Here is a 27,595-nt window from a genome sequence, read left to right as displayed (position 1 = left end):
TCCAATTGCCAATTATGACTAGGCTTTAAACTATTTATGGTCAAACTTGCATTTGCAGATGATCTTATCAATACCCTTCTTGATTGCTTCAAAATTGGACACAATATTCATTTTGGCCAATCAGAAAGTAGTTCTCATGGGGTTAATTTAGCCAAGACCAGTGTAAGGCAACTTATCTTTCTCTACTTTTATTTTCTATTCTAGCATCCTGGTAAAGTGAGCTTCACACATTTCAAAGGGCTTCTACGACATTACCGTCCTCGCTATTCCAAAAGAGATGTATGCCTAGCATTCAAGACACTTAACACAAACACAACAGGTAGGTTAATTCAGCAGTCATGCTGAAGCATTATTTACTATATCATCATGGTAAAGTGAGCTTCACATGCGTTCAAAGGGCTTCTGCAAAATTATCGTCTTCGCTATTCCAAAAGAGATGTGTGCCTACACTGCCTAGCATTCAAGACACTTAACAGAAACGCAACAGGTAGGTGAATTCAACAGTCATGTCGAAGCATTAATTAAGATAGCAGCTATCACGCTGAAGCCCTGAGGCCAAACAAAAAAGTACACATCTCTCAAAGCTTGCTAAGATTTTAAAATCCAATGTGGAATGTGTTTTTACCCTCTTTTGGCGGCAAAGCCAGCTCAAGCAATGGCTCTGTCCTTCAGTTCATTCATAACAAACGGTCAAACATTAAAAATTATGTGTATTTTGCGTGTGCTTTATGCAACGGCTGTGGCAATGGCTGTTTGAGGCACAGGTTTGCGCACATATTTACGCGATTGCGATGTACGCTATCGCATCATGTGTAAATGTGTGTGCATCCTATAGTTAAATTGAGGAAATAAAGTCGGTAAAACATAAATGTGGGACTACTATTGGATGGAAGAAAGAAAGAAAAGGAAAGAAAACTGAGATATATAAAAACATAGAAAGAAAACGGAGATAGTTAGAGCAACAGATATAAACAGGTTTCCTCTGGTCACATCACATTGGGAATATTCATGACCCCCATTTCCATAACAGCCCTGTCAAATTGCTGCTTGTGAGATTATATCACGCTTCAGAATCTTGGAACTGTCAAAACTTGCATTCTTATACACATAATATGATATTTTCACAAATTTGTAAGTGTTATCATCTTCCAATTAATACTTATAAAACATGGTTTTACCAATATTTTTGTACAAGAAAAAAATAAAATGAGACAATTTCTCGGAGACAGATGCGCACTGCAAGACAAACTTGTGCTGCAGCTTTGAGGCAACTACTTTCACTATTTATCTCAGATTCTTGTACATTTTTGTTGTTTAACATGCAAGCACTATATTTCAAGTGAACAAGAATGATAATAATTAATAAAAGATAAGCATTGTTAGAATAATTTAAAATTATACTGCAATGCTACTACTGACTTGTTTATTGCGCTTACTGGGTGCACTTTCTAGCAACTTCCTTGTCATCAGCCGATGTTGTTAGTTCTGATGTTTTCTTGAAACTGGCTGCCCTAATTGGTCCTGCTCAGTCTGATCAAGTTGTCCCACACAGTATCTAGATCCAATCCTGTATCCTGGTTCAATGAAGGTACTAGTTTATTGATCTGGATGGCTCAGGTTGGTCTATAGTCCTTTACAGGACTTTTGATTTGTACCCTAACCAATATGTTACCCATTTTTTTGTCATCAGGTTTGCTGACCTTACAAGAGTTTCATAACATCTATGACGTGACCAACTTGAAATGGAAATCCAAGAAAGATCACTCCTACTGGTATGAAACGCTACCATACCCACTAGAGAAGCCATTCAAAGCCCTCAACTGGTTTGTTACTTGGAGAATATTTGATTATGTCGTGTGTAAGTATAAAATCCAAGAAAGATCACTCCTACTGGTATGAAACGCTACCATACCCACTAGAGAAGCCATTCAAAGCCCTCAACTGGTTTGTTACTTGGAGAATATTTGATTATGTCGTGTGTAAGTATGAAATCAAAGAAACAGCACTCCTGGTATGAAGTCACCAATTCGGGTAGCCCATTTGAAATTCACACTCCCAGCCTGTGTGGAAGATTAGGGTAACCTCTTCCATAGGGGGTGTATGGATTTCACTGGAATAGCCTAATAATAAATTATGAAGTTTACCAACACAGATTGGACTTTGATTCTCATAGTAATTGATCTTACTTTCACTTTCAGATGGAGTCATAGCTTTAAATGGAATAGTCTTTGCAGGGAAAACAGTTGCATACAGTATACAATCAGGTAAGTTACACATAAGAAATTTCACAGACTTAAACTTTGGTATATTCAAAACTTACGATACTGCCACCAAGGGTGTCAATCCTGGGGGGATGGGGTACATGCCCCCCTCCACCTTCTGGCAAAATGAACAATTTTTGGTTCTTTTCAGCCAATTTTTGACAATTCAGGCCAATTTTTGACAATTCAGACCGATACCTTCAGAACCTTCAGAATGCTTATCCTGCACGAAAACGCCTGGTGTGGCAGCGTTGTCATGCATGCAGCTGACTAATTAAAGTGAGCCTTCCTAGAGAGTTCTTCAAGGTCAATATTGTCCCCCCTCCCACATTTTCAAGATGGATTGATGCTAATGACTGAGTGGGGTATACAACCCGAGTTTCAAGCAGATAAACTGCCCTTCATGAGGGACCAACGGCAAAAATATATTACAGCAAAAGATTGAAGCTTAAGTTTTTGTCAAAGAAAAACGGCACTTGTTAACATTTTGAGAGCGTGCAGAGCGTAAACACGGAAGTAGGGTTCTGATTGGCTGAATCAATCGTCTGACAATTGTAGCAACAGACCGATAATCTGATTGGCCGAATTGTGTGTCAAATCGTTGGTCGGTGCAGATTGGTGCCCTTGGAGTGAATACAAAGCTTCGCGTAGGTCGCTCATTAACAGGGTGCTCACGTCAATCTGAGCAAGAGAGTGCCGTTCTTCTCTGAAATCCAGTGTAGCTACATGTAGGTATAGCAAGCCTGAAAATTAATGAAATTACAGCAAATTATTGAACTTAGGTAGCAAGCAAAATATCATAACCACAGACCAAAAAAGTAATGTTTTCACGATGATGGTTGTATTGCCTCTGTTTCTCCCCCATCTTGATCTCTCTGTCTCTGTCTTCCCACTTCTCTCTCTTTCACCCATGTCTTTCCCTAGACTACTGCCCTCATTCATCAATTGCCTGGGTTGACGACTGAAAAAACTATGTGTTAAAAATGTGGCAGACTTTGCAACAGGATTCTTGTTGCACTAAGACTGCAGAGTTGTGTCCGTTTGATATTTTTAGAATTTTAGAGCATGGTCTGGTCACAACGACATGTACAACGGTGAGGTACATGCAAATGGGTGCCACTAGGCAATTGAGCTATGGCGCACAACCAAAGTTGCGCAAGAATATTTTCATGAATCTGCTACGATATGAACTGTTAGTTATTCTGTTGTCACTATACGGAGCATAACACAAATACATGATGGATTTAGTCTCTGTCTTTCCCTCTGGCTGTTTTAAAAATAAATATGCCTATTGTAATTTAACGAGTAACTGTATGTGTTTATCTTGCAATGCTAACTGACTACATTGGGCAATTCCAGTTGAAATCCACACTACCCCTGTGGAAGATTCTAGAAATACCTTCCATGGGGGAGTATGTTTTGGAATTGTAATTGTCAGAGTTATTCATTCTGAAACCCATACTCCCCTTGCATTATGGCTTTACCTATACATGTATCTTCCACAACTGGAGTGAGTATTTCAAATGGAAGTTACCCAATTGTCTATTTGATTCAAAACTTATTCTCCCTGTATGGAAGACTTTAGCTAAATCTTCCACAGGGGGAATGTGGATTTTAAATGGAATAGCCCATTTTGTGTTTATTCATATATTTCTCAGGAAATCACGATGAGGAGCTGGAAAAAGATTTGGCTGCTGTTTACTGGTATGACTGGGTCTTTGTCATATGTAAGTGTAATAACCCTCTTTGTATTATGTGTGTGTGTGTGTGGGGGGGGTAATGTTTGTCTTTGTTTGTTGGGAAGATTAGTATTCAACATTATTGGTGTGGTTTGTTTTTTTACTTAAGAGGAATTCAGGGGGAGCCCCAACAGAAATTTTCAAGTGATAAAGTAGGGATGGCAAAGAGTATGGGACAAAAAAAATGACAATGGGGATGAAAATATGGCTTTGTTCCCTCACACTAAAATCCTGGCTACGCTACTGGAGGAATTTGAGATATTTTTTTTAGTTTGTAAAAGTTTTGTAATATATCCTTCCTTGTTGATAATAATGGTGTGCTTCATAGAGTAATATATCTATTACTAATGATTTATATTCTGATAAAATATATTGTGTTTATCTCTATTTCTTTTACTCTTTGTATTAGTTTACATGGCAGAAGTATTCCTGAAGATTGTAGGTCTTGGTGTCAGAAAGTATCTCAGTTCAGGCTGGAATCTGTAAGTATCAACTACTATAATTCACCCTTTGTACGGATCTGCCATTTTGCTACCAAAACAAGCTCCTGCCTGCAAATGCATGCACAAAAAGTGCATTTTTGTTTTTCATGCTTGTCTAGGAACGTGCCAGAAGGCTTTTGCAAAGCGTGCGTGGCAATTAAAGCATGCATGGGGGAGGAGTACTTAAGTTTGAGTACGGAATCGCTCCAGTTTGAGATGGTGACCTGTTAGAGATATTGCAATCAATTAAATAAAGTCGGTGATGAGCCTAATGAGCCAAGTCGAAAAAAGTTTGTCGCAAAGCTGCCACGCCATGCTCATTAATTTTGTGTTGTGCATTTTTATCTCAGAGAAATTGGACATTTTGATTTTTTTTAAATAAAATGTTGGTAAAGACTTTTTACTGAGTTTGAGGGGTGGGGACGCATTCTGCGTTTCAACTGCGGTTTTAACCACTTGGCAAAAACAGTTTTTGCCGGCAAAAACTAAAAAACTGATGAATGGTTTATTTTTTTCATCTCAAAACAAGTTACAAAAATAACTTCCTGAGTGTAACAAGGCCAGATTTGGTAATTATAAGTAACATATCAAGATTTAAAGGCATGGGTTTTCATTGCTCACTAGTGCATTTAACTGCAATGTGGCATATCAAATTCAAAACATTTCATTTTAAGGACTTGACGAGACAAAAAATAGGTTGAATGATTGATTAAAAGTTGTGTGTTATTGTTTATGAGCTTTCTGTGTTACTTTTTAATATTTGACTGACTACATATGACTTTTTGCCATTTTTATAAGTTTAGACCAGGCAAAAATTGGCAAGAACATGTTTTTGCCAGTTTTTGCCACGAAATCTTCACAAGCTTTGGTTAGACATTCTTTTTTTTCTGCATAAGTATTAGTTGGCCATTGGAGGGTTCTTGTCTATAATTATGGGGTAATACATGTTTTGTTGTTTTCTTTCACACACAGATTTGATTTTGTAGTGACCGTTACTGCTGTTGTTGGTATACTATGTGAAGAGTTTGATCAGAATTTCTACTATATTGTGATCTTACGACCACTTAGGCTTCTCAGGTTGGTACAAAACAGATCTCTATAATTATGTATGGTGATAATTTCTCCCATTGGATCAATCAGAGCAGAGCAAACATATACAAAATATAAATTAAAGGTTTTGGTTATTCTAGTTATTAAGGGTGGTCTTGACATTGGAATTATGGAAACTTTCGGGCCTCATAACTGCTAAATTGTTTGTCTAAAGTATATAAAAGTATACATATTTAGAATGGCACAGACTTGATCAATTTATCTGTGAAGTCAAATTTGGGCCAAAATGCTCATTTTTGGAGAAAATTTAAAAAAAGCAGGTTTTGATTAATTTTTAAAAACTAGATAAAAATATCTAGAAACCTTTTTTTATTTTTTTGAATTTTGAACTTCACCAAAAATATTTGAAATTTGGGCAAAAATTAGGCATTTTCATGATTTTTTTGAAAATTGATCCAAAAAAAATCCTAGATATTTTTATCTAGTTTTTAAAAATGAATTAAAAAAAAAATTTTTGCCCAAGAATTTTTTTGTTACATTGACCAAAAAAAACCCGTTTTTTTGCGGGGGGGGGGGGAGGATTTTCTCCAAAAATGAGCATTTTGGCCCAAATTTGACCTCACATATGAATTCATCAAGTTTTTGCCATTCTAAAATGTATACTTTTATATTCTTTAGACTTAGACCAACAATTTAGCAGTTATGACACCCAAAAGTTTCCATAATTCCAGGGTTACGACCACCCTTATTGTGTTATTGGTAAACAGCAGACAGCATATATTTGTGTTTTTGATTTCAGATTGTTTAAAATCAAGAAGCGTTACAGAGATGTGATGGGTACACTCTATGTGCTTATACCAAGAATGTCAAGGTAAAAGGCTCAGTTCTCTCTTTCTCTCTGATCGCAATGTCCAGATAGCGAGCGTGGCAGTGTGAGTCGCTAGCGAAGCAAACGGAATTCAATGTCCAAATTGCGAGCGCAGCAGTAAGAGTCGCGAGCACAGCGTGATCGCGATGTCCAGATAGCGAGCGCAGCAGCACAAGTCGCGAACGAAGTGAGCACCAAGTACGCCAAAGCTACTCACTGGCTATTGATACTTGACTGGTTGGAATGACTGGTAATGATTTTGCCATGGCTCTAAACTACAGTAGTAAAATTTGATAACCAGCTGGAAACTGGGGAGGGGGCACTTAAGGTGGTACTATCCCCCTGTGGTAAATTTGTGACTATTTTTTGCATTTTTCTCACAAAATAATAACACACTGGTAACAAAAGTTACGTATATTATTGGGGCAAGGAATCCAATTACTACACTGAAATTTCAGTGACGCAAGGCAAGCGGTTCAGTATATATGATAGGAATTGAGGTACATCCTAGCGGTACCTTATTTCTAATCATAAATAACAAACCGCTTGTTTTGGGTCACTAAAATTCCAGTGTAGTAATTTGATTCCTTGCCCCTATAATATACATAACTTTTGTTACTACTGTGTTATTACTTTTTGAGATAAATACAAAAATAGACACAATTTATTGAGGGGTGTAGTACCCCCTTAACAGAAATGACCATACGGGTATGTTAAATTAAATAAATAAATTTTGGATTTATAACGGGTATGTTCCCCTGGAAAGACCCCTGTTTTTTTTACTGCGCATCTACCAATACCCCCATGGTAAAATTTAGTGAAACTCTTATTTGGAATGAGAAAATATATAGGTTATAGGGAAGGGATGTGGGTATAACACATGGATCTAGATAGTCAGGGGCCCTAAATTTTAGCCTGGCCCAGGGCCCTGAAAAAGGTAAATCCAGCCTTGCATACCGTATCCATAAAAAAAAATCCCTGCAAATTATTTTGCGAAATTGTAGATTATATTTATTAATACTTCTTGTGTATTGGCTGTGAATTCAAACCTCAGAAACTGATCAGTTCACGTAATTATAACTTTAACCCCATGGGCACTACCACCTTTCTTACAATGCCTTTGATTGGTTAATTACATGATATAATCATCTCAGTAACAAATCAAAATACAGCTCTTAACACTTTTAAAAGCTCAATTCCCTTAAACCCTACTGACTGTTCTTAACATATCTCTGATTGGCTCAATGCATGATATAGTCCTCTTTATAACCAATCAAAATAGTTCTTAGAGAGTGATAATTTGTCTGATAGTGCCATGGGGTTAACATTTATACACTAAGCCAAAAAAGAAACTTATAATTTTTTACAAGGTCATATCTTAATATCCTCTCCATAAAAATGAACAAAATTTGCACACAGGATTACTTCAATACTCTACTCTAAACACTGGTCAGTAACCAAACAGTTGTCCAACTGACACAACAGCAAAATGCACTGACATGCAACACCTTCCTGGATCACATTCACAGCGCAACATATTTCTTTGGCTGGGTTCCAATTATTCGCCTGTACATGAACAAAAATTACACACAGGATTACTTCAATACTCTACTCTAAACACATGTCAGTAACCAAGCAGTTGTCCAACTGACAAGTAGACATACTCATACAAGACCAGCCACAGCCAGTAGTGAATGTGTTATCAACATGCCAGACATGCCTGATGCAGCATCAATTTCTAGCTATTCTATGGCAGCACCTGAAGCCTCATCCACTACACAGAAATCAAGACGCCCACGACATACCGTTCTAATTCTGGGGGATTCAATCCCCAAATACCTTGATGGTAGAAGAATGTCGCGACGCCTCAATGTTGTAAACGAATGCATTCCAGGCAGCAGAATTGAAACATGGATTAGACTAGCACCATCATACATTAGGCAGTACAATCCCTCCTCAGTCATTGTCCACTGTGGGACCAATAACATTCGGACTACTCTCCCACAAGAATGCCTTGCCGCGCTTACAGAACTTATTCTTGGAATTAAGCAAATTGACTCACAGATATCTATTGCCATATCATCACTAACAATCCAGAAACACAAAGGACGATGTGCCTGGATTAAAGAATTCAACTGCAGATTATTGGAGACATGTGAACTTTTAAATTTGAACTATATTGACAATAGCAACATTGTACATAGGAATCTTGCAAAGGATGGCATTCACCTTAAATGCGTCAGCTCAGGGACAACACAGTTGGCTAGCAATTTCATTTCTTTTTTAAGACAATTCGTATCAAACAATCTAAACACTTAAAAGTCTAATCTTGAAAAAAGTAGTAATATAACGAGTCACCAAGAAAATATGTTTTGTGGAGATTGTAGTTGTAAAATTGGTAAGTCTAAGCATGTATCTTGTAATAATTGTACTCTTGATTTTCATGCTCAATGTGTTGATAGATCTTTAACAAATACTTCTGTGAATTGGTTATGTAATTTCTGTTTTACACTAATTGCTAATGATGAGCTCCCTTTGGTAAGTGTTTTGTTGATTTAAAGTGCAAGTTGCAGAAAGGCCTCAAAATGGCTCATCTAAACATTAGAAGTATTATTGACAAACTTGATTATCTGGATATTTTTGTGCATGAAAACAATATTGATGTTCTTTGTCTGAGTGAGACCTGGACAGATAATAGTATTGATGACTCTGAACTTATGATGAGTGGCTATAATTTTTGTCGTCTTGATAGAAGTAATGGGATGGCTCATGGTGGAGTAATGTGTTATGTAAAAGAAAATTTATGTTTTAAAGAAAATATTGATATTCATGATGATGAGATAGAAGCAATTTTTATTGAAATCAACTTACCTAACACCAAACCTATTGCTGTAGGTACTGTTTATCGTCCTCCAGATTCTACAGTTGATTATATTGATAAATTGGATGTTTTGTTTCAAAAGTGCAATGATATTTATGAAGATGTGTATATATTAGGTGATTTTAATTTGGATGTTGCAAAAAAGAGTGAAACAAAAAAGTATCCAATCTTGCAAAAAAATACCAAATGTGTCAGCTCAATTACTGATAAAAGTAGAACTATAATTGATTTGATCATTGTGTCTCGTCCAGAATTGGTCATTTCGTCAGGTGTACATAGTTTAGGACTTAGTGATCATTCATTAATATATGTTGTTCGTAAACACAAACAAATTAAATTACCTCCAAGAACTGTCAAATCAAGAAACTTCAAAAATTTTGATGAATCACACTTTGTGAACACAATTCAGAATATTGATTGGGAACAAGTAAACTGTATTGATGATGTTGATGATGCTTTATCTAAGTGGCAATCATTGTTTAATGAAGCATGTGATAAACATGCACCTTTTAAAACTAAGCGTATAAAGGGACATCTCCTGAATGGGTAGACAGTAATTTTCTTAAATTGTGTAAGGATAGGGATTATTTGTATGCCAAGGCTCATAAAAGCAATGACCCTGATGATTGGGAAAAAGCTAAGTCAGTTAGAAATAGAGTTAACAATATGAAATTTTATTTGAAGAAGAAGCACTTTGAAAAGGCAATTAATGATAATGTACATGATAGTAAAAAGTTATGGAAAACACTTAAAAAAGTAATTCCAAGTAAAAAGGATAAGCCAAATGTGCCTAACATTATAAGCCAGAATGGTCATGGTAATATTGCTACAGGTAAAGACACTGCTGACTCATTTAATCAATTCTTCACCTCAGTAGGTGAAGAACTTAGTAAACAATTTGATAATATTGATATCATCTGCCCATGTAATGATGGGAAAAGTAGTATATATCGATGTAACCATAGTGAGAGTTTTAGATTCTATTCTGTATCCTATGATTTTGTATACAATCAAATATGTACTAATATGGATAATAATAAGTCACCCGGTTTAGATAAATTCAGTGTAAAACTACTCAAATTGGCTGCACCTTATGTGTCAAAATCACTTGCTCATATTTGTAACATTTCTTTAAACAGTTCCAAATTTCCTGATGAGTGGAAAAAAGCCAAAGTTACTCCAATTTTTAAATCTGGTGATAAGAACAATGTAAGCAATTACAGGCCAATTTCTGTCTTGCCAATTATTTCAAAGATTATTGAAAGAACTGTTCATAACCAATTATATGATTATCTTTGTAGTAGAAATATCCTTTCTGATTCTCAATCTGGTTTTAGATCCAATCATTCCACAACAACAACTTTATTAGATGTTCAAGATTATATTCTTAATAATATGGACAATGGTTTTGCAACAGGAGTTATATTTTTAGACTTAAAAAGGCTTTTGATACGGTAAATCATGAAATTCTAATTAATAAACTTGCTGACTATGGTATTATAGGTAATGAACTTGCTTGGTTTAAATCATACCTAAGTAATAGGGCTCAAGCTGTGCATGTGAATTCTTTTCTGTCAGATTTCAAAACTTATAATACTGGAATTCCTCAAGGCTCAATCTTAGGTCCTCTACTATTTATAATTTGTGTTAATTGTTTACCTGATGTTGTAACTTGTAAGACAGTAATGTATGCAGATGATACTTCTCTTATGTGTAAAGCAAAAAATGTTGATGATCTAAAAGTGCAACTAGAATCTAACCTAAAATCTGTTGCTAACTGGTTTAAAGCTAATAAGCTCACATTAAATACTGATAAAACCAAGTTTATGATTTTTGGAACTAATCAAACACTTAATCGTTACAATGACATAACTCTCACATTTGATGACAAAATTATTGAAAGAGTTGATGTTTTCAAATATCTTGGTATTAAGTTTGATAGCAATATGTCTTGGTCATCACATATTGATTATTTATCTGGAAATGTTTCCAAGAGAATTGGTGTTGTGAAACGTGCAAAAGTATTTCCTTCCTCATAAAACCTTAGTTATGCTCTCTAATGCACTTGTAATTCCACATTTCGACTATGCCAGCAGTGTTTGGTCTAACTGTTCTGCAACCAATCAATATCAGCTTCAAGTACTTCACAACAGATTAGCTTGAACAATTCTCTTTGCTGATATCAGAACACCAGTAGATGATATGTTAAATTCTTTAAATTGGATTAAACTTTGTGATAGATGGTCTAATCACATGATTATTCTTACCTTTAAATGTATCAAAAATATTTGTCCTGAATATTTATGTAATCAATTAGAATTTGTTCATAATGCTCATGATCACAATACAAGGAGTCATTCTTCTAACACATTGATCGTGCCTAAATACAATTCTAATAGTGGTAAACGTACATTTATTGTAAGAGCTGCAAACTTATGGAATAACTTATCACCATCATATCGTAAACCTTGAAACTCTGTCTTTGCATCAATTCAAGACATGCATCATTACTTCTGCTAAATCATAATCATTTATTTTTATTTTGTATGTATTTTTTAGATTTATATCGTTCATGTACTTGGGATGCATTTATTTTCTTTCATACTTATTATTGATGTTTTTGTATACATTTTAAATATCATGTTATTTTGTAAATATTCTGTAATAATGTTGTAAATATTTATATTGTATGAGGGCCTGCTTGGAAAGCAGTGCTTGCCACTGAAGTAGTTTAAATCCCTCAATAAAGATTTCACAAATCAAAATGACACAACAGTAAAATGCACTGACACGGAACAGCTTCCGGGATCACATTCACAGGCGAATAATTGGATCCCAGCCAAAGAAATCTGTTGCGCTGTGAATGTGGTCCAGGAAGGTGTTGCATGTCAGTGCATTTTGCTGTTGTGTCAGTTGCACAACTGCATAGTTAGTGACATGTGTTTAGAGTAGAGTATTGAGGCAATCCTGTGTGTAATTTTGGTTAATTTTGATAGACAGGATTTTTAGATATGACCTTGTGAAAAATTATAAGTTTCTTTTTTGGCTCAGTGTATATCTGCCTATGTTGAGACATAACTTTGCCATTTTCTCCTCATGCATTCCTAGTGTTGGTGTAACATTAATCATCATCTACTATTTCTATGCCATTATTGGGATGGAGTGTTTTGGAGGTGTGAAATTGAAAAACTGCTGCAAGTAAGTACAACAGAATATGGTGACATTTCTAATTTGTGATAACAGAATTGTTTAATTTTTAGATGAGAAATAAATGCAGAATATAAAACGTTGCAGACATTGTAACTTGATCGATGCTTAGATCGTTTTTTTCTGGTTAAATTTTCGACCCAATTTCATTGCAAATAAGTTCACTGCAAAGGAGTTGCTTCAAGTACAAGTCTGTTAGCCCAAAGAAAACAAGCTGCCGTACAGATTCATTTTGCGTTTATCATTGGTCTCAGAGAAATGGACTAAATTGATTTTTTGCAAAATATTTTATTTTTCAAATAAACATGGTAAAAATATAGCTTAGATAATTTGGTGGAAGAATTGTGTGATTGACACTTTACATTAATGAAAATATTTCATGTTGTTTATAAGAAAGCATGTTAAAAAGTGTCAATCATCTTTAGGTTATTTTGACTGAAGTTTAGTTGGGGGAACAGAAGAAAACAAGAAGGGGAAATGCGTTCTGCATCAGGCTAGCGGCACTCTGTACAAATTGCCTATACCGATTCCGTAGACAAAACCTGTGGCACAGTCGCATCCCCTGCTTGTACGTGTTTATCTAGGTCAACGTGGCAAACAGTCAGGGTCAGAGGACAGCGCAATCTGTCTGCTGCCAAGATCCGTAATATATTTCTATTAGTCACCTTTTTGTACCGTTTGCAGATAGCGTGACGTCTGCCCAGCAACAACAATATGGGCATATTTTATATTATTTATTTATTTGAACGGACGTTTTTAGGCCTATATCAGTAGCACACGCCTTAATTGGCGGTGCGTTCATATAAAAGACAAAAAAACAAACATTTAAAACAACAACAACAATAACTCATAGGAAAATGAACCACATACATCCAATGACAGCGCCTTTTCAGTAGCTACGCCACATTATAGCTCATTCATATCATTACATATTCAGAAACACCTTTTGGATTTGTGGCGTGATGAACAGACTCTTATACAGGTATCGAGCTCACGCTGTCCTCACTTGAGCGATCGATGTAGCGCCTCTCTTAATTTAGTACTCTCAGTCTGCATTAGATTTTAAAATTGCAAGCTCTCAGACATACTATTTTGGGTATTTTTTGGCCTTAGAAGTGGTGGTAATTCAGATGAATATGATATGATTTCCTTATGTAGGCATGTTCATAAAATTTTGAAATTTAATAAATTCATCTAAAATTGCTTTCATTAAAAAGAGAATCATTTAACTTAAAAAATGAGGGGTCAATCATGTATGTAGGCCTACAATTGACAATGTTATGAGGAAAAGTAGCTCGCCTGAATGTCCCAAATTGTGTGTCCCAGCATTATCAATGGCTTCCTATGTCTTCATGTGTGTATGTATTTTAGGGCCAAATTTTTGAGCACGCAGGGCCATTTTACAAAAATGTGCTAATGTTTCATGAAATGTGGCTTTCACTACTTGATAGTAAGTAGTATTCCACAGATGCATTTTTCTAAAAATCATGCTAGGTTGGAGTTTTGAGGTCAAAATCCAAATTTTCTTCATTTTCCTATTGGATTACACAGTTAAGGCAGGATCTTGGTGCACATGAAGCTTAATGAAGCCCGCCCTCACATGTTAAAATGTGACCATGGCTATCTTATGTTGTATTGTATGTTGCATTTCAGAAACAGCTCAGTAGAAGACTTCTATAGCAACTCATCCCAGTTTAAGATGTATTTCTATTTAAACAACTTTGATAACATCATCAATAGTTATGGTAAGATCAGTCAAATTATTAATATAAGAATAAATGATATTCCATTTAAAATCCACACTACCCCTGTTGAAGATGTTGGAAACATCTTCCACAAGGGGGTATGAATATCAAATTATTATTTAAAAAAAATGTTGAATTAGTCTTAATTGTGGTATACCACGTTTGAGACTAATTGGACAGTTTTTTGATGATATCTTCGGAAATACACCGATTTGGAACTCCTACTTTCAATATGTTAATGAGAAAAATTGGATCTTTTATTGACATCAATTTATTTACATGAATATCATAAAATTAAAACACTGTAGATTATTATCATGATCATCACGCTGTATAAATGTCATAGGAATTAGTCCATTTACCGTATTCATTCCAATAAGCGCCCATGCTCCAATAAGCGCCCACCCAGGGTATTTTCAATTTGCTAAAGGGTACCATTAATGTTGAAGTGACAGATAGATGTCGATACAGTGAAATAGCTGCAGGACTACAAGTCCTGCATAAACTTGCAATACATTTTCTGCATCAGAAAATCTTGGGACCCTTTTATAACATACGAAAATTTGTCTCTAATAAACGCCCCTTACGAAAAAATTAGGTAAACAAGGTAAAAAAAATAAGCGCCCACCCAAAATGACTTTGTTAAGCGCCCTGGGCGCTTATTGGAATGAATACGGTACAAGTTCTTTTTACATGAATGCTTGAAAGGGACGACACTTTATGTTACACGTCAATTTTAAAGAATTCAATTCTCCAAATATATCTGGTCACCTTCCTTTAATTGACCCCCTACTTTAAAAAATCCAATGTATAGTTTTGAAACTATGATTAAAAACAGCACATGTTTTGTTCTTTACATTTGATGAGTTATATTTGCCTATATCTCAAATAACTTGTTCTTAGAACTGAAACAGTATTTCTTCTTCATATTCCATCTGGATGCAAGCTTGTTTGTCATCCCCTGGTTGGTCCAACAAGGTTTAACCCCCTCTCATTCCTGCAGTAGGTAACTTTGCTGATGTATTTCCCTGACATTTTGTAATTTCAGTGACACTTTTTGAACTGACTGTAATTAACAACTGGCATGTCATCATGGTAAGTCAACTCATGTTTAAAGATATATTACCGTACTGACGCGAGTATAGTCCCACCTTCGAGTAAAGTCCCACCCCCAAATTTTGAAAAATGTTCACCCAAAAACGGGTGGGACTATACTCGCGTCACTGATAATACTTTTAAAGTGACCAAGATACTTTTCACTCCTGTTAGTGGTCAATGGGTATGTCACTATACCCCATCATCTATGTTTCAGATGGATATTTTGTTTTAAAGAGACCAGAAAAAGACCATGAGGAAAGTATTCTGTATAGACCCCTTTCTTTTGAAAACAAGGGCCTTGCCCTTGCATACGTACTTGCTCAATTAGCATCATGTGCAAATTTTATTACAAAATTTTATGCAGGCAGTTTTTAATAGGCCTTAAAAGAACAGACAATTCAGTCAAAATACAAGTTGTAACAGGGACGCACATGTGCATACATGTGTCAAACTTTGTAACCAGTGATGCTTATTGAAGCTGAATTTACAATGCAAGCAGATAAAATGTCCTCACTTTGCCATAAAAACTCATTCCCCAGTTTCAGTATGTGCAGTCACATATAGTAGAGACCAGACAGTGTATAAAGACTGATTCTGTACTATGCCAGAATGGATGCAACCCCTACTGTTATTGTCTGTCCAATTAACTTAGACACCCGGTTTTTATGATTTATTTCGAAAAGTTTACACTTTGGCAAAAAGTCATGAAAGGAAAGTTGCTCAACACTGTTAGACCTAACAGAAATTATTAGTAAAGCGATGAAAAAATATTTTTCCATGTCTACTTTTATTCAATTTTGACCGATTTACAGCAAGATATCTGGGTCCAGGCGAATATTCCTAATGACTTGAAACTTTTGATGGGATAATCTATTTACAATAAGAGGTGTTTGAACATTGTAACCATGCATATTGATCAGTAATACCGCCCTTTATTCTTTATTCCTTATCATCGATGCAATATAAAGATAGATGCTTTCACTAATTCACAATAGAGGTTGTGCATATGCGTATCATACCGTTAATATGGTGGACTACTCAAATGCACTCAACAAAAGCATGATTGCATCTACCGCGACGGTTCGTCTCACACACATAACAAATACACTACGATCAAATAGGTTGATGACAATTATTTGATTGAATGGACTGTACTGCGCCATGATTACGGTGAAGGACACCGGTTCAAATCCTTTGTTTGGAGCCAATCAATAATTTTATGAGCTTTCATGCACAACTTCTATAACTCAAAAGATGTCACAGTTGATGCATTATAACAAATGGTAGGGCAAGTTACTATGCGTCTGGAGTGTATTGTGGATTATACTCCTCACCAATAACATCAGAACATTCATAGGGCATACAATTTGTATTTATTATAGAATTGGGCCAAGCCACAAGCATGCACAGAAGAAGATTCAAATACCGCATCGAATTGTTGTAATTGGTTGAGGGATAGCTGGGATCACTGAGTTAATACACGAAGAATAAATATACCATTAAGAAACACTCTGCATTTTATGAACTGAATTATATTGAACAAATGTTTTGGTGAGGAGTATAATTAATTTACTATTCATCCATTCACCATCCAAAATCACCACACCTACCAATCCGTATAATGAGACCTTCCAAAATAATGGTACCCAACTTCTACCAGATTATTTTTAAAGTGTTGAGAAAAACCTTCTAATTTCAATAGAATTTCAGGTAAACTCTCACTCAATGCTTTGGAAACACAAAAATCCTGTTAGGTCTCAGCAAATGCTAACACTTTTCTTTCATGACTTTCTTTGAAAGTGGATATTTTTTCAAATAGTAACAAAAACTGGGTGTCTAAGTTAATTGGACAGACAATAGCACCTCTGTAGGGGTAGTCCATATCTTGTCTATCAGAGTCAAAGCTCTTTTGTCAACTGCATGGGGAAGTCCCCGGTCGCAGGTGTATCCCCAGTTAATTGGTAATGACTGGACCAATGTCCCATGCTTTACATGTGTTATGTTACCCCCCCACCCCCACACACACACCCACCCACAAAAGAGAATTATTTTACATAATTTCAATATTCCATCTTTGCTTTGTTGTGTGTTTTCAGCGTGGAATAGCAGAGGTTACAACAGTGTGGAGCCAGATGTATTTCATTTTGTTTTATTTGTCAAGTATGGTAAGGAAGCAGAAAAATCACAGTGTTGTTCTATACTAAACACAGCCAAAAAAGAAAGTCTCCAGTAGTTCCATCCCCATTTAATCAGATTCTGATGAGTTTATGGCAAAATAATTTATATAATAATTTTCTATACACTCTCCTTCAAGATTGATACCAAATTTGATATCAAAAGTTTAATCATCGTGAGCATAGAAACATTTGTTTGGAAATTCGTGCAATTTTAAAAATGACATAGGAATTGTATCACGTAGCAGAGCTAGCGTGAGTGCCAAGAATTACGTCGCCTGAATAGGCCGGCAGGTTAAAGGTTTGCCCATGCATGTCAAAATGCAAATCAAATACCCGCTCTTTCAATTGTGCGCGAGCAAGTGTACAATGATTCCTGTACGGGCATGCTTCAGGCCACATAATAAGCTGATACCATGCATTGATTTTTGCGTGGTCAATTAAGTAATTTGTCATTTTAAAATTGCACGAATTTCCAAACAACGGCTCCTTTGCTCATGATGATTAAACTTTTGATATCAAATTTGGTATCAATCTTCGCAGAGAAAGTGTATAGAAAATTATTATATAAATTATTTTGCCATAAACTCATCCGAATCTGATTAAATGGGGATGGAACTACTGGAGACTTTCTTTTTTGGCTGTGTTTATTTAAGGAGATCTTATAACAAAGATAAATCCAGATATAAAATTCAGTCCAACTTCTATTATCTTGCCATGATCACACAGCCAGATAAGAGAGAGATCCATATAAAAATGTCCAGATAAGGAAAGTTGGACTGTACTAATGCTGGTTTCATACTTTCCTGCTGCTTGCCACTTTGTCGCTCTGACAATGATTTTGCTCCACTGCGCAATCGCACCTAAAACACTAGCGGTGATAGCAAGCCGATATATCGATCACTCCATCGCTTTGCCGAAACTCGGAGCGGTGCTTCGTTTTTAGAGCGGTGCAGAGCGACAACATTGGCTTTCAAGAGTCATGCCGTTGCCGCGGCATGATGAAACGTCATGCCGCGGCAGAAAGTATGAAACCAGCATAAGTTGCAGAGAATTTTAGACAATTTCACTTCAAGTGTTTGAATTAAATAGAGAGGGATGCACTCAATGATGAAGGGTCTGTCTACAGCTTATCAGCTTTTCATGCATGCTCTCTCTCCCTCCTCATTCTACGAAGCTTTGCATCATACCCAGGATGACACCAATTGCATGTGTATTGCTTGCTATACGCACACACTTGCGTGTGTCTTTGTTTACAGGAAAATACAGATCACACACACTCTTATTTCTTATTTGTTAGTTGAGACTAAAGGCTGCTGCTCTCCAGGAGGAATTTAAATTTGTAAATGTTTTGCCTTTTTTTTTATTTGATGTAAAAGCTTCATTTAATTAAGAGGGATTTAACCTTTGAACCCTTCATTACAGGTTGTTGTCACAATCATCATTGCATTCATTCTTGAAGCGTTCTTATTCCGTATGCAGTATGGGCAAACAAATAATCTACAAGACATTGACAGTAAGTTGATAACATACAATGCCAGATTCTTTTTGCTGCCACCCCCAGAGGTACACTAGTTGTGCAGCTACTTCATTTGTACTCTAGAGTACCTATGTGGGTACTCCCTAGAGTACTCATATCGGAATCATGCATACAGTATACATGCTGGTGCTGGACTGGTACTGCACTGGTACTTTAGATAAGCCACATAGTAGCTGGGCAGCAGTGTACCTCTGGGGTAGCATCAATAGGAATGTAGTAATGTAGCTTTGCTTTACATTGAAATCAGTTGAACCTTAACCTTCCACACAGGCTAGTGTGGATTTCCTGAATGGGTGACTCCATTTAAAATATATAACCTTTTTTGGGAGAATAAGGGAGTGTAGATTTCACCAACCCCCTGTGTGGAAGACTATGGTCATGTCTTCCATAGAAGGTGTATGGAATAGCCTATTTGTAGTCATTGTGTGATCATGGTCATCTATCAATTGAAGTAGACATGCATTGGCCCCTAGACTGCTTCAAGTCCTTTGGCGTCCATAGTTAGTGAATGTAAAATTCATGGAAGCTTTGCCACATCTTCCAAATATTTCTGTTTCAAAGTTTTGAAGTTACTCTTTCAAAATAATTATTAACCATCCTAACTTTGTAAAAATCTATTTTACATCTAAATTGTTAGGCCAGATCATGACCAGATAGTGGACTTTCTTATACTTTACTCCAGGCATACTGTGCACTGCAAGGGCAAAATGCCCACCATGCCCACAAGGCACACTTCCTCCCTAGCTCATGTAGCCAGCACCATGGACTTGTAGAGTTGGTAATTGATTACATAATACACCATGGGAGGTTTTCAGTTATTTTTCGAAATCTGGGAAAGTCCATTTATTTTAGTAGGTTTGTACTGCAAATTGTACACAAAATGTAAAAAGAAATATATAATATTTATACAAATAATGTCACTTCATTTATGATGGTTAAGCTTGATTTCCTAAGAATGGGATATAGTTCTTCCCAGTTGAACATTTCATAACAAAACCATTATTTTTTTTTTTTATGAAATTCAAAGTTGGTCCTTTTTTAAAGTTATGATTCCCAAATAGCAGTGACTTAAACATGGGAAGTCTGTGATTGGTTGCTTCAGATCTGTGTTGCAGATTTTTTGCTCTGCCATTCATTTGTGTAGGGCCAGATTTAATCCAATTACAAACCCGTCAAGGCTTTCATCCTACACAAAAAATCTGACCTGACTAAAAATTTGAGAGAGTCCAGTATATGATACTTCTACCACTGATTATGTCCTATGAAGAGCATGAATAGAGAAAAAGTAAGGAGGAAGCCTTGATCAAGGCTAATTGGCCCCCAATTTTTCTATACCTGCATGCACACTCATGTGTCAAGGAAAAAATCATGGAAATTACTAGATAGTACTAGATATTACTAGAAATTACTAGATATGGCCTGCTATTCAGGCTGTCATTTTTGTAGGCAACCATCTATAATCCTTTCCCTTGTTTTTTTTTTTTTCAGGTGATAACACCATTGAGGTAGAGTCTCAACTATCAGCAGATGAACTAGAAATCTTTTATCCATCAAGAATAAACAGACCAGATTTAGCACAAACAATGCTTTTACAGCAGCTACAAAGAGGGGTGAGTAGAAACTTTGTGTGTCTGTCACCTAGCCCTAATCCTAACCCAAATGCTCATATTATACAAAGCAATCACATGGAACATAGCAGTTTTTTTTTTGTGACATAACTTCCATTGCTTATCGGAAAAGCAAATTTTGTTAAGGTGATTGATAAGTTGCCAAATCAAAGCCAGCTTTGATGCTAAGTCGCTAGCTATGACTGAACACATGTAACGATTGTGCAAACACTATCAGCATTTGATCACTGGCAATTTTTATGCCTCCACCAGAGGTATTATGTTTCCTGGATGTCTGTCTGTCATTACGTTCATCGGGGGCACTTGTATTTTAAAATATATGTCACCCGTGTACAACAAAGGGTCTTTTTCATGACCTGGCATGATGCACTACTGTCTGTTCAATTAGCTTAGATTCTTGAATTTTTAAGATATTTGAAAAAATAGAAAATTGTGGTCAAAGTCATCAAAGAAAAGTGTTAGCACAGCCTTAGACCTAACATGATTTATACTTTTCAAATTCTAAAGTTCAGTTTAGAACCTCATTTCTTTTCAATTTTGGTCTTTTCCCGCGATATTTTTATAAAAAGCCGTAGAACGTCGGGTACCATAAACTTTTTGAATCAATCCATTTAGAGCAATGGGGACGAATGTCATAATGCGCTGAGATAGTATTTATTCGACCATCCGTATCAGGAAGTATTGTCCATCAAAATAGCTATATATTTGCCAGTATGCAAACCCTACTGTTGAAACATTACGTATTTATTTATTTATTTATTTATTTATTTTATTTTATTTTACTTAATTGGTCTGAGAAGGTATAGGCCTACTATAAAATTACCCATTTATTTTCAATTTGTTATTCCGGGTGTTTTTTTTTTATGAGAAGGACATTTGGAAACAAAAGAATTTTTGCATCAGAAAATATTATTTAAAACAATCAGGTTACAGAAAACAATTCTTGTAAAGTCACTGTATCTGAAAATGTCAAGCGAAAGCTGATATTCTTGGGAAGGAATGATGGTATCAAACAAAACTCAAGTTACATTGTAAACCAGTTGAAATAAGAACGAAATCTATAATTTTAATGTCATTGTTTAGGAAAAAAATAATGCTCAGAATAATGTTATGCATAAAACGTAATCGCACCATAATTAGGCCCCCTATAGTTTCGTGTAACAAAAACCGGTGGACCATCATCACCTATAGAACCTATCCAATAACCGGAACGATATAACAATTGGAATGGCAGGACAGATTGGTGGACAGATTGTTTTGCCAAATTGGATAGGGTCTGCCTTAAGTTGAGAATGGACCGTCCCACTCGATTTGTAAAAAGGTCGCGAACCCTTATGGTGGACCCAAGTAACTGCCTAAAATGAGGCAAAATTGAAAAGAAATGGGGTTTTAAATTGAACTTTGGAATTTGAAAAGTATAAACCACGTTAGGTCTAAGGCTGTGCTAACACTTTTCTTTGATGACTTTGGCCACAATTATTTATTTTTTCAAATATCTTAAAAATTCAAGAATCTAAGCTAATTGAACAGACAGTAGTATCTCCTTTAGGTTATCATAAACAGCAAAAATGGGGAAAATTGCACAGATGTTACTTGAAAAGAGTAGCTAAACTTGGCACCAATATGTTGACCAAGATCAGTTGCAATGAAGGTAACATTCTGCCTGAAATTATACTCAAAACTCCTCAAAACATGTGCTTTTTCATTGGCCTTTTGACTGATCACTACTGGTGGTGTTTTACTGTGTGTTCATTGCGACTCATAACAATAAATTACTTGCTTAGCGTAGGAAAACAAACACATAGTACATGCTTTGGGTCTATTTTACACTATATAATGAACAAACTTTGGGTACTTTTTGAAAGCCCTTTTACGCTGGTGATATATAAAAGTGGCCCCTAGGTTCTGTCTGAGGTTGCGAGTGCAATTTCTTGAAATGGTAAGATGTATTGTGATGTGGTGGAGGGTTGGCAATTAGGTATAAATTTTACATCAGGTGCTCAGTATATTATAGTTTGTCAGCTCGTAATCGGCAGGGATTGTTAGGCTTTTACCACTACGCTGAAAAGTAGACCCACATTAAGAGTGCTATAGTTGACCTGTCTGGTCTACATTTTGAGTGTTAAAGAAAGTAGACAAAAGTATAGGACTGTAATTAATAATTTGTGATGCTTCTTGCAAGATGTCATAATACAATTCTTGAAATAAAATATGTGATGTAATCAGGCAAATTCAGTGAGAAGTGAGAAGTATTGATTTTCAGATACAGCCAAACAAAGGTAATTTCTTTTGCTGTCTTTTGTTTTGGAAACACTTCAACTGCACATATCTTTGGAACTAAATATTCAATTTCTATGGGGTTTTCTGCAAAATGTAGCTTTGCAAATGCCTGATACAATCGTGTAGAAAACTTGAATATGTCCGACTTCAGACTGATTTTGCTTGATCACACCGCATATATTGATATTAATCTGTGATGTCACAAGGCCAGCCGATTAAGAGCTGATGTAAGGTATGCATTTTTCAATGGCCATTCATATCAGGCCATTCATATTATCCCAAGTATTAAATTTTTTTTAAATGAGGTGCATAATATGTGCTATCCATTTTATTATTACTCAATAACATTATCTTTTCAGTTTTGCTTGTGTTCTGGGGCATAGCAGTGCCCCAAAATTAAATTGAAGACATACAATTCTTTCAGAGTAGTCGCAGTAATTTTTTAGGCAAGAATTTTTGAACTTTTCTCTCCATGTACAGGGTGCCATTACATATAGAGGCTCCAGACCAAGAACAAAAGCAGATTTAAGTAAAACAATGTATGCTGACGAAGTTAAGGTATGTATTGTTTAAGACAGAATTAAAAAGACTAGTTCCCAATCTTTCAATAGATCGATTTCCAATCCCCACCGTTTTGTATGGTGACCCTCAAGGCTCCGTACTTGGGCCAGTTTTGTTTACATTATGTTCTCACCCACTTTCGGACGTCATCATCCAGCACAATTGCTCTTTTCATAAAAATGCTGATCATACCGAAATATCTCAATGTAGCATGCCTGAGGACTTAGTCAATTAAGCTGTCTGTTCAAGAGTGTATTAATAACACTGTTTTGTGTTGTATGGAGTAAAAAGCTCATGCTGAACAGAAATAAGATGGCGTTTATCACCGTTGGTGCAGCCTCTTGCGTAGCCAGATTGAAAATAATACTGTACAGATTTTGGACTCTGATGTCACTGTCATTCAAACTCACTATGACCCTTGATTGGTAAGTAGCGCATGAAAGAGGGTTGATTCATCTGGTGCTGATCGGTAAAAAGGAATCGCTTTCGTGAAAAAATTGAGTTAACTCGTAATTCCCCTGGACAAGGAACTTACTGCTCTTTGTAACCGGTACAAAACTCGAGCTGATCCTGGCTGTGAAGATCTATTGTGGAATGTCTGAGGGTGTGCGTTCTAAGCAGCAAAGTCCCTGAGTTGTTGTTAAATGGTTTATGGAATGATGTGGGGCTGTAGTGGTCAGCGACAACCTGTAAAGTGTGCTGAGGCTTGTGGATCAACGTCCGTTGTGCCTGTGTGTAGCGCACTATAAATCATTGCGCTTTTTATTTTTCCTTTCTTTTTTTATTATAAAATGTTGCTATAAAAATATATTATTCTCTCGTACAGGAATGGATAATGCTACAAGACCAAGAACAAAGACATGAACTGCAACAGTTCCTAGTCAGACAGATGAGTAGAGGCAACCTAAATCAAAGTCTACCATCAAGTAGTGTACTAGCTCAAGAAGTTAGTGATTTAGGAACAGAAGCGACGTTTGATGTCTCAAGAGAACTACGGACACAGACATTACCTGACGCGGTCACGTTAACACGCACAGGTAATAGATAGGGAATACCATCAAGTGTACTAGCTCAATGAATTAATGACTTAGGAACAGAAACGATGTTTGATGTCTCAAGAGAATCGCGGACACAGTTGTTACCGACGCGGTCATGTTAACACGTACTGGTAATTATAGATTGGGGATACCATCAAGTGTACCAGCTCAAGAAATTAATGACTTATGAACAGAAATGATCAATGTTTGATGTCTCAAGAGAATCACGGACACAGTCGTTACCGGGCGCGGTCATGTTAACACGTACTGGTAATAGATAGGGGATACAATCAAGTGTACTAGCTCAAGGAATTAATGACTTAACAACAGAAGCGACGTTTGATGTCTCAAGAGAATTGCGGACACGGTCGTAACCAGACACAGTCACGTTAATGCGTACTAGTAATAGATAGGGGATACCATCAAGTGTACTAGCTCAAGGAATTAATGACTTAAGAACAGAAGCGACATTTGATGTCTCAAGAGAATCGCGGACACAGTCGTTACCGGATGCGGTCACATTAACACGCACAGGTAATAGATAGGGGATATCATCAAGTGTACTAGCTCAAGAAATTATTAACTTGGGAACAGAAACGATGTTTGATGTCTCACATGTACTGATAATACAGAGGGCATTGGTTTTGTTCTTCAGTGGTTCAATTTGGTCAAGATTTGACTCTCTTAGCAAATTCAGTAATGTTGTGTGTACAAGAATTACTCTTTGAGGAGTATCAAAATTGATTATCACCTAATCTGTTTTGCAAGAGCTATTATGAGAATTGACGCCCTGATTAAAGAAATTAGACCCCTTGTTCTTTCAATTAGCATTTTATGCAGCAAAGAGACATTGACAGTTATTGATGGATCCAAATATTCTCCACACAACTCGTAAGTCCTCATAAGTGCCATATTTTTTCGTGTAGGTAATGATGTGATATAAAATGATATGTGATAGGTTGGAGCTAGAGATGATTTAAGCACTGCCCGTAATGGGTTGTTATGTTATGCAATGATTTGATATTATACAAATATTTACTGCTCATGAGAGATCTGGTGGAATCTATTGTCCCTGAGGTGAACTGGAGACCGTGAGCCTACTATTTTCCCGAGACCGCCAGGTCGAGGTAAAATAGTAGGCTCACAGTCTCCAGTTCACCGAGGGGACCAATAGATTCCACCAGATCCCGAATTAAGAGCAGTAAATATTTGTTTTATATCCTTCATTAATATATTCTTTGTTCATTAATTGGTTAAAGTATTAGAAACGCAAGGCCTTTATCATAGTCATAGGCCTCGGTATAAATCTAGGCTAGGCCTAGTCAAGGCTAGGCTGGCCTCGCTTTGTTTTGATTGAATGCACGTAGGCCTACATGCACAAAACACGCACACAGTTGAGTGGCTAAAGCTTACCGTGAAAATGTTGTTACCTCTCATATATATCTCCGTGAAACGAGTAACCATGTAACCATGACTTGCGACACATTAATACCCCAGAGCCGGCTGTGATATCCCGTGTATGTGGCGAGTTGCACGGACCACTAGGAACTGCGACGCGGATATGAGGTCATTCGCGCTCATACTTTGAATAGTACCTCGTTCCCTCATCAATCGGCTTTTTGACTGTTTTGTAAAATAGCAAAACTATTTTTTGGTCACATGATACTCGTTTAACCAATTAACGAACGAGAATATATTAATGAAGGATATAAAAATGATATGTGATAGGTACAGTTGGAGCTAGAGATGATTAAAGCACTGCCTGTAATGGCTATTCCATTTGCTATCCTTACATTGTACATCAGTAATGGAAGATATGGCCTTAACCTACCACACAGCTATAGACCTCAAATGGTGTCAGTACAGGTAACTTCATTTGAAATTCAAACTCCCTGTGTGGAAGATTAAGGTCATGTCTGCACAGGGGGTGTATGGATTTCAACTGGAATAGCGCAATCTGTTTCAGAAGTGTTATCTTCACAGACTACCACAGACGAACTAAAAATAGTCAAAAGTCTGAGCATCACCCGATAATGAGGGCAGATCGTTCCATGATGTGCGACAAGCGAAACTAATATGCACATACCGTTTATTATTACAGTCATTCGCGTAAACCCGAACACGCAACGCTCTCGCGTATACGCAAAGGTACGCAACGCTGGCGTGATTGATAGACTCAAACGATCAGCCCTCATAAATATGCGAGAATTCACAGCATACAAAGCATGGAGACTTTAACTGTTTGTAGTTTGTCTGTAGTAGTCTGTAGTTATCTTACTATACCATTTCATAAATAATAAGCTAACATTTTTGTAGAAATCTGTGTTTTATCCCACAGCAATTCCCTGATGGTTTCATTACCAAAGACCCTATGTTGTACTATACTATGTTTTACTATTTGTCACTTCCTGAATAAGTTCCCCTGATTCCCCGTTTGTGTTGAATCAGTTGCTAGAAATTCTGTATGTTATTATATCAGTACTTTAAGACCTTTATATTCTGTTCCCAAATTGAGCTGTTCCAGTTGAGATCCATACACCCCTATGGAAAACATGACCTTAATCTCCCACACAGTACCTGAATGCAGGGTCGTTCCTATGGATTTTGCCGCCCTAGGCAAAGCCTCTCCCTGCCGCCCCACCAACGCATAACTCACCCCTTTTTATTTTTCCTCCCATTTTTCCCCCTTTGTTTTTTTTATCATTTTTTCTTCCCTTTTCTTTCTCCATTCCAGTTTTTTCTTTTTACGCCCCTTTTTTTTGCACCCCTCTACGTTTGCCGCCCTAGGCAACCGTCTTGCCTGGCCTAATGGTCGGAACGGCCCTGCCTGAATGTATTTTTTCTTAATTGCTAGAGTGCAAGGTATCCCAGTATAATTTTGGTGGTTATCTTTATAATGTATTGTACTACAACAAAGTAAAATATTTAAGTACTTTTCTTTAACTTCTATGCATTCCAAGTATTGTATATATTCACAGATGGGATTGAAAGTGACATTCAGAGTAGATTTATCATAAATATTGTACTATGATTGGTGACGGCAA

General features: G+C 36.4%; 1 protein-coding gene across 1 annotated transcript in view; it reads left to right on the top strand.

Annotated features, from left to right (window-relative positions):
• Positions 1-25,585, top strand: part of LOC140164452 (two pore channel protein 1-like) — a 57,537-nt gene extending 31,952 nt beyond the window's left edge. The window contains exons 10-24 of the mRNA XM_072187734.1: positions 205-319; positions 1,691-1,858; positions 2,199-2,252; positions 3,920-3,988; positions 4,410-4,482; positions 5,455-5,559; positions 6,332-6,403; positions 12,390-12,479; positions 14,142-14,233; positions 15,282-15,328; positions 17,428-17,496; positions 18,931-19,021; positions 20,534-20,655; positions 23,434-23,511; positions 24,341-25,585. Of these exons, the coding sequence (XP_072043835.1) occupies positions 205-319; positions 1,691-1,858; positions 2,199-2,252; positions 3,920-3,988; positions 4,410-4,482; positions 5,455-5,559; positions 6,332-6,403; positions 12,390-12,479; positions 14,142-14,233; positions 15,282-15,328; positions 17,428-17,496; positions 18,931-19,021; positions 20,534-20,655; positions 23,434-23,511; positions 24,341-24,562 (1,467 nt within the window). The 3' untranslated portion in view covers positions 24,563-25,585. The remainder of the gene's footprint in view (positions 1-204; positions 320-1,690; positions 1,859-2,198; positions 2,253-3,919; positions 3,989-4,409; positions 4,483-5,454; positions 5,560-6,331; positions 6,404-12,389; positions 12,480-14,141; positions 14,234-15,281; positions 15,329-17,427; positions 17,497-18,930; positions 19,022-20,533; positions 20,656-23,433; positions 23,512-24,340) is intronic.
• The last annotated feature ends 2,010 nt before the right edge of the window (positions 25,586-27,595 follow it).

Source organism: Amphiura filiformis, chromosome 11, assembly GCF_039555335.1.
Source record: "Amphiura filiformis chromosome 11, Afil_fr2py, whole genome shotgun sequence".
Classification (NCBI taxonomy): Eukaryota; Metazoa; Echinodermata; class Ophiuroidea; order Amphilepidida; family Amphiuridae; genus Amphiura; species Amphiura filiformis.
Note: the sequence above shows the minus strand (reverse complement) of the source record. Positions and strands in the feature narration are given on the sequence as shown.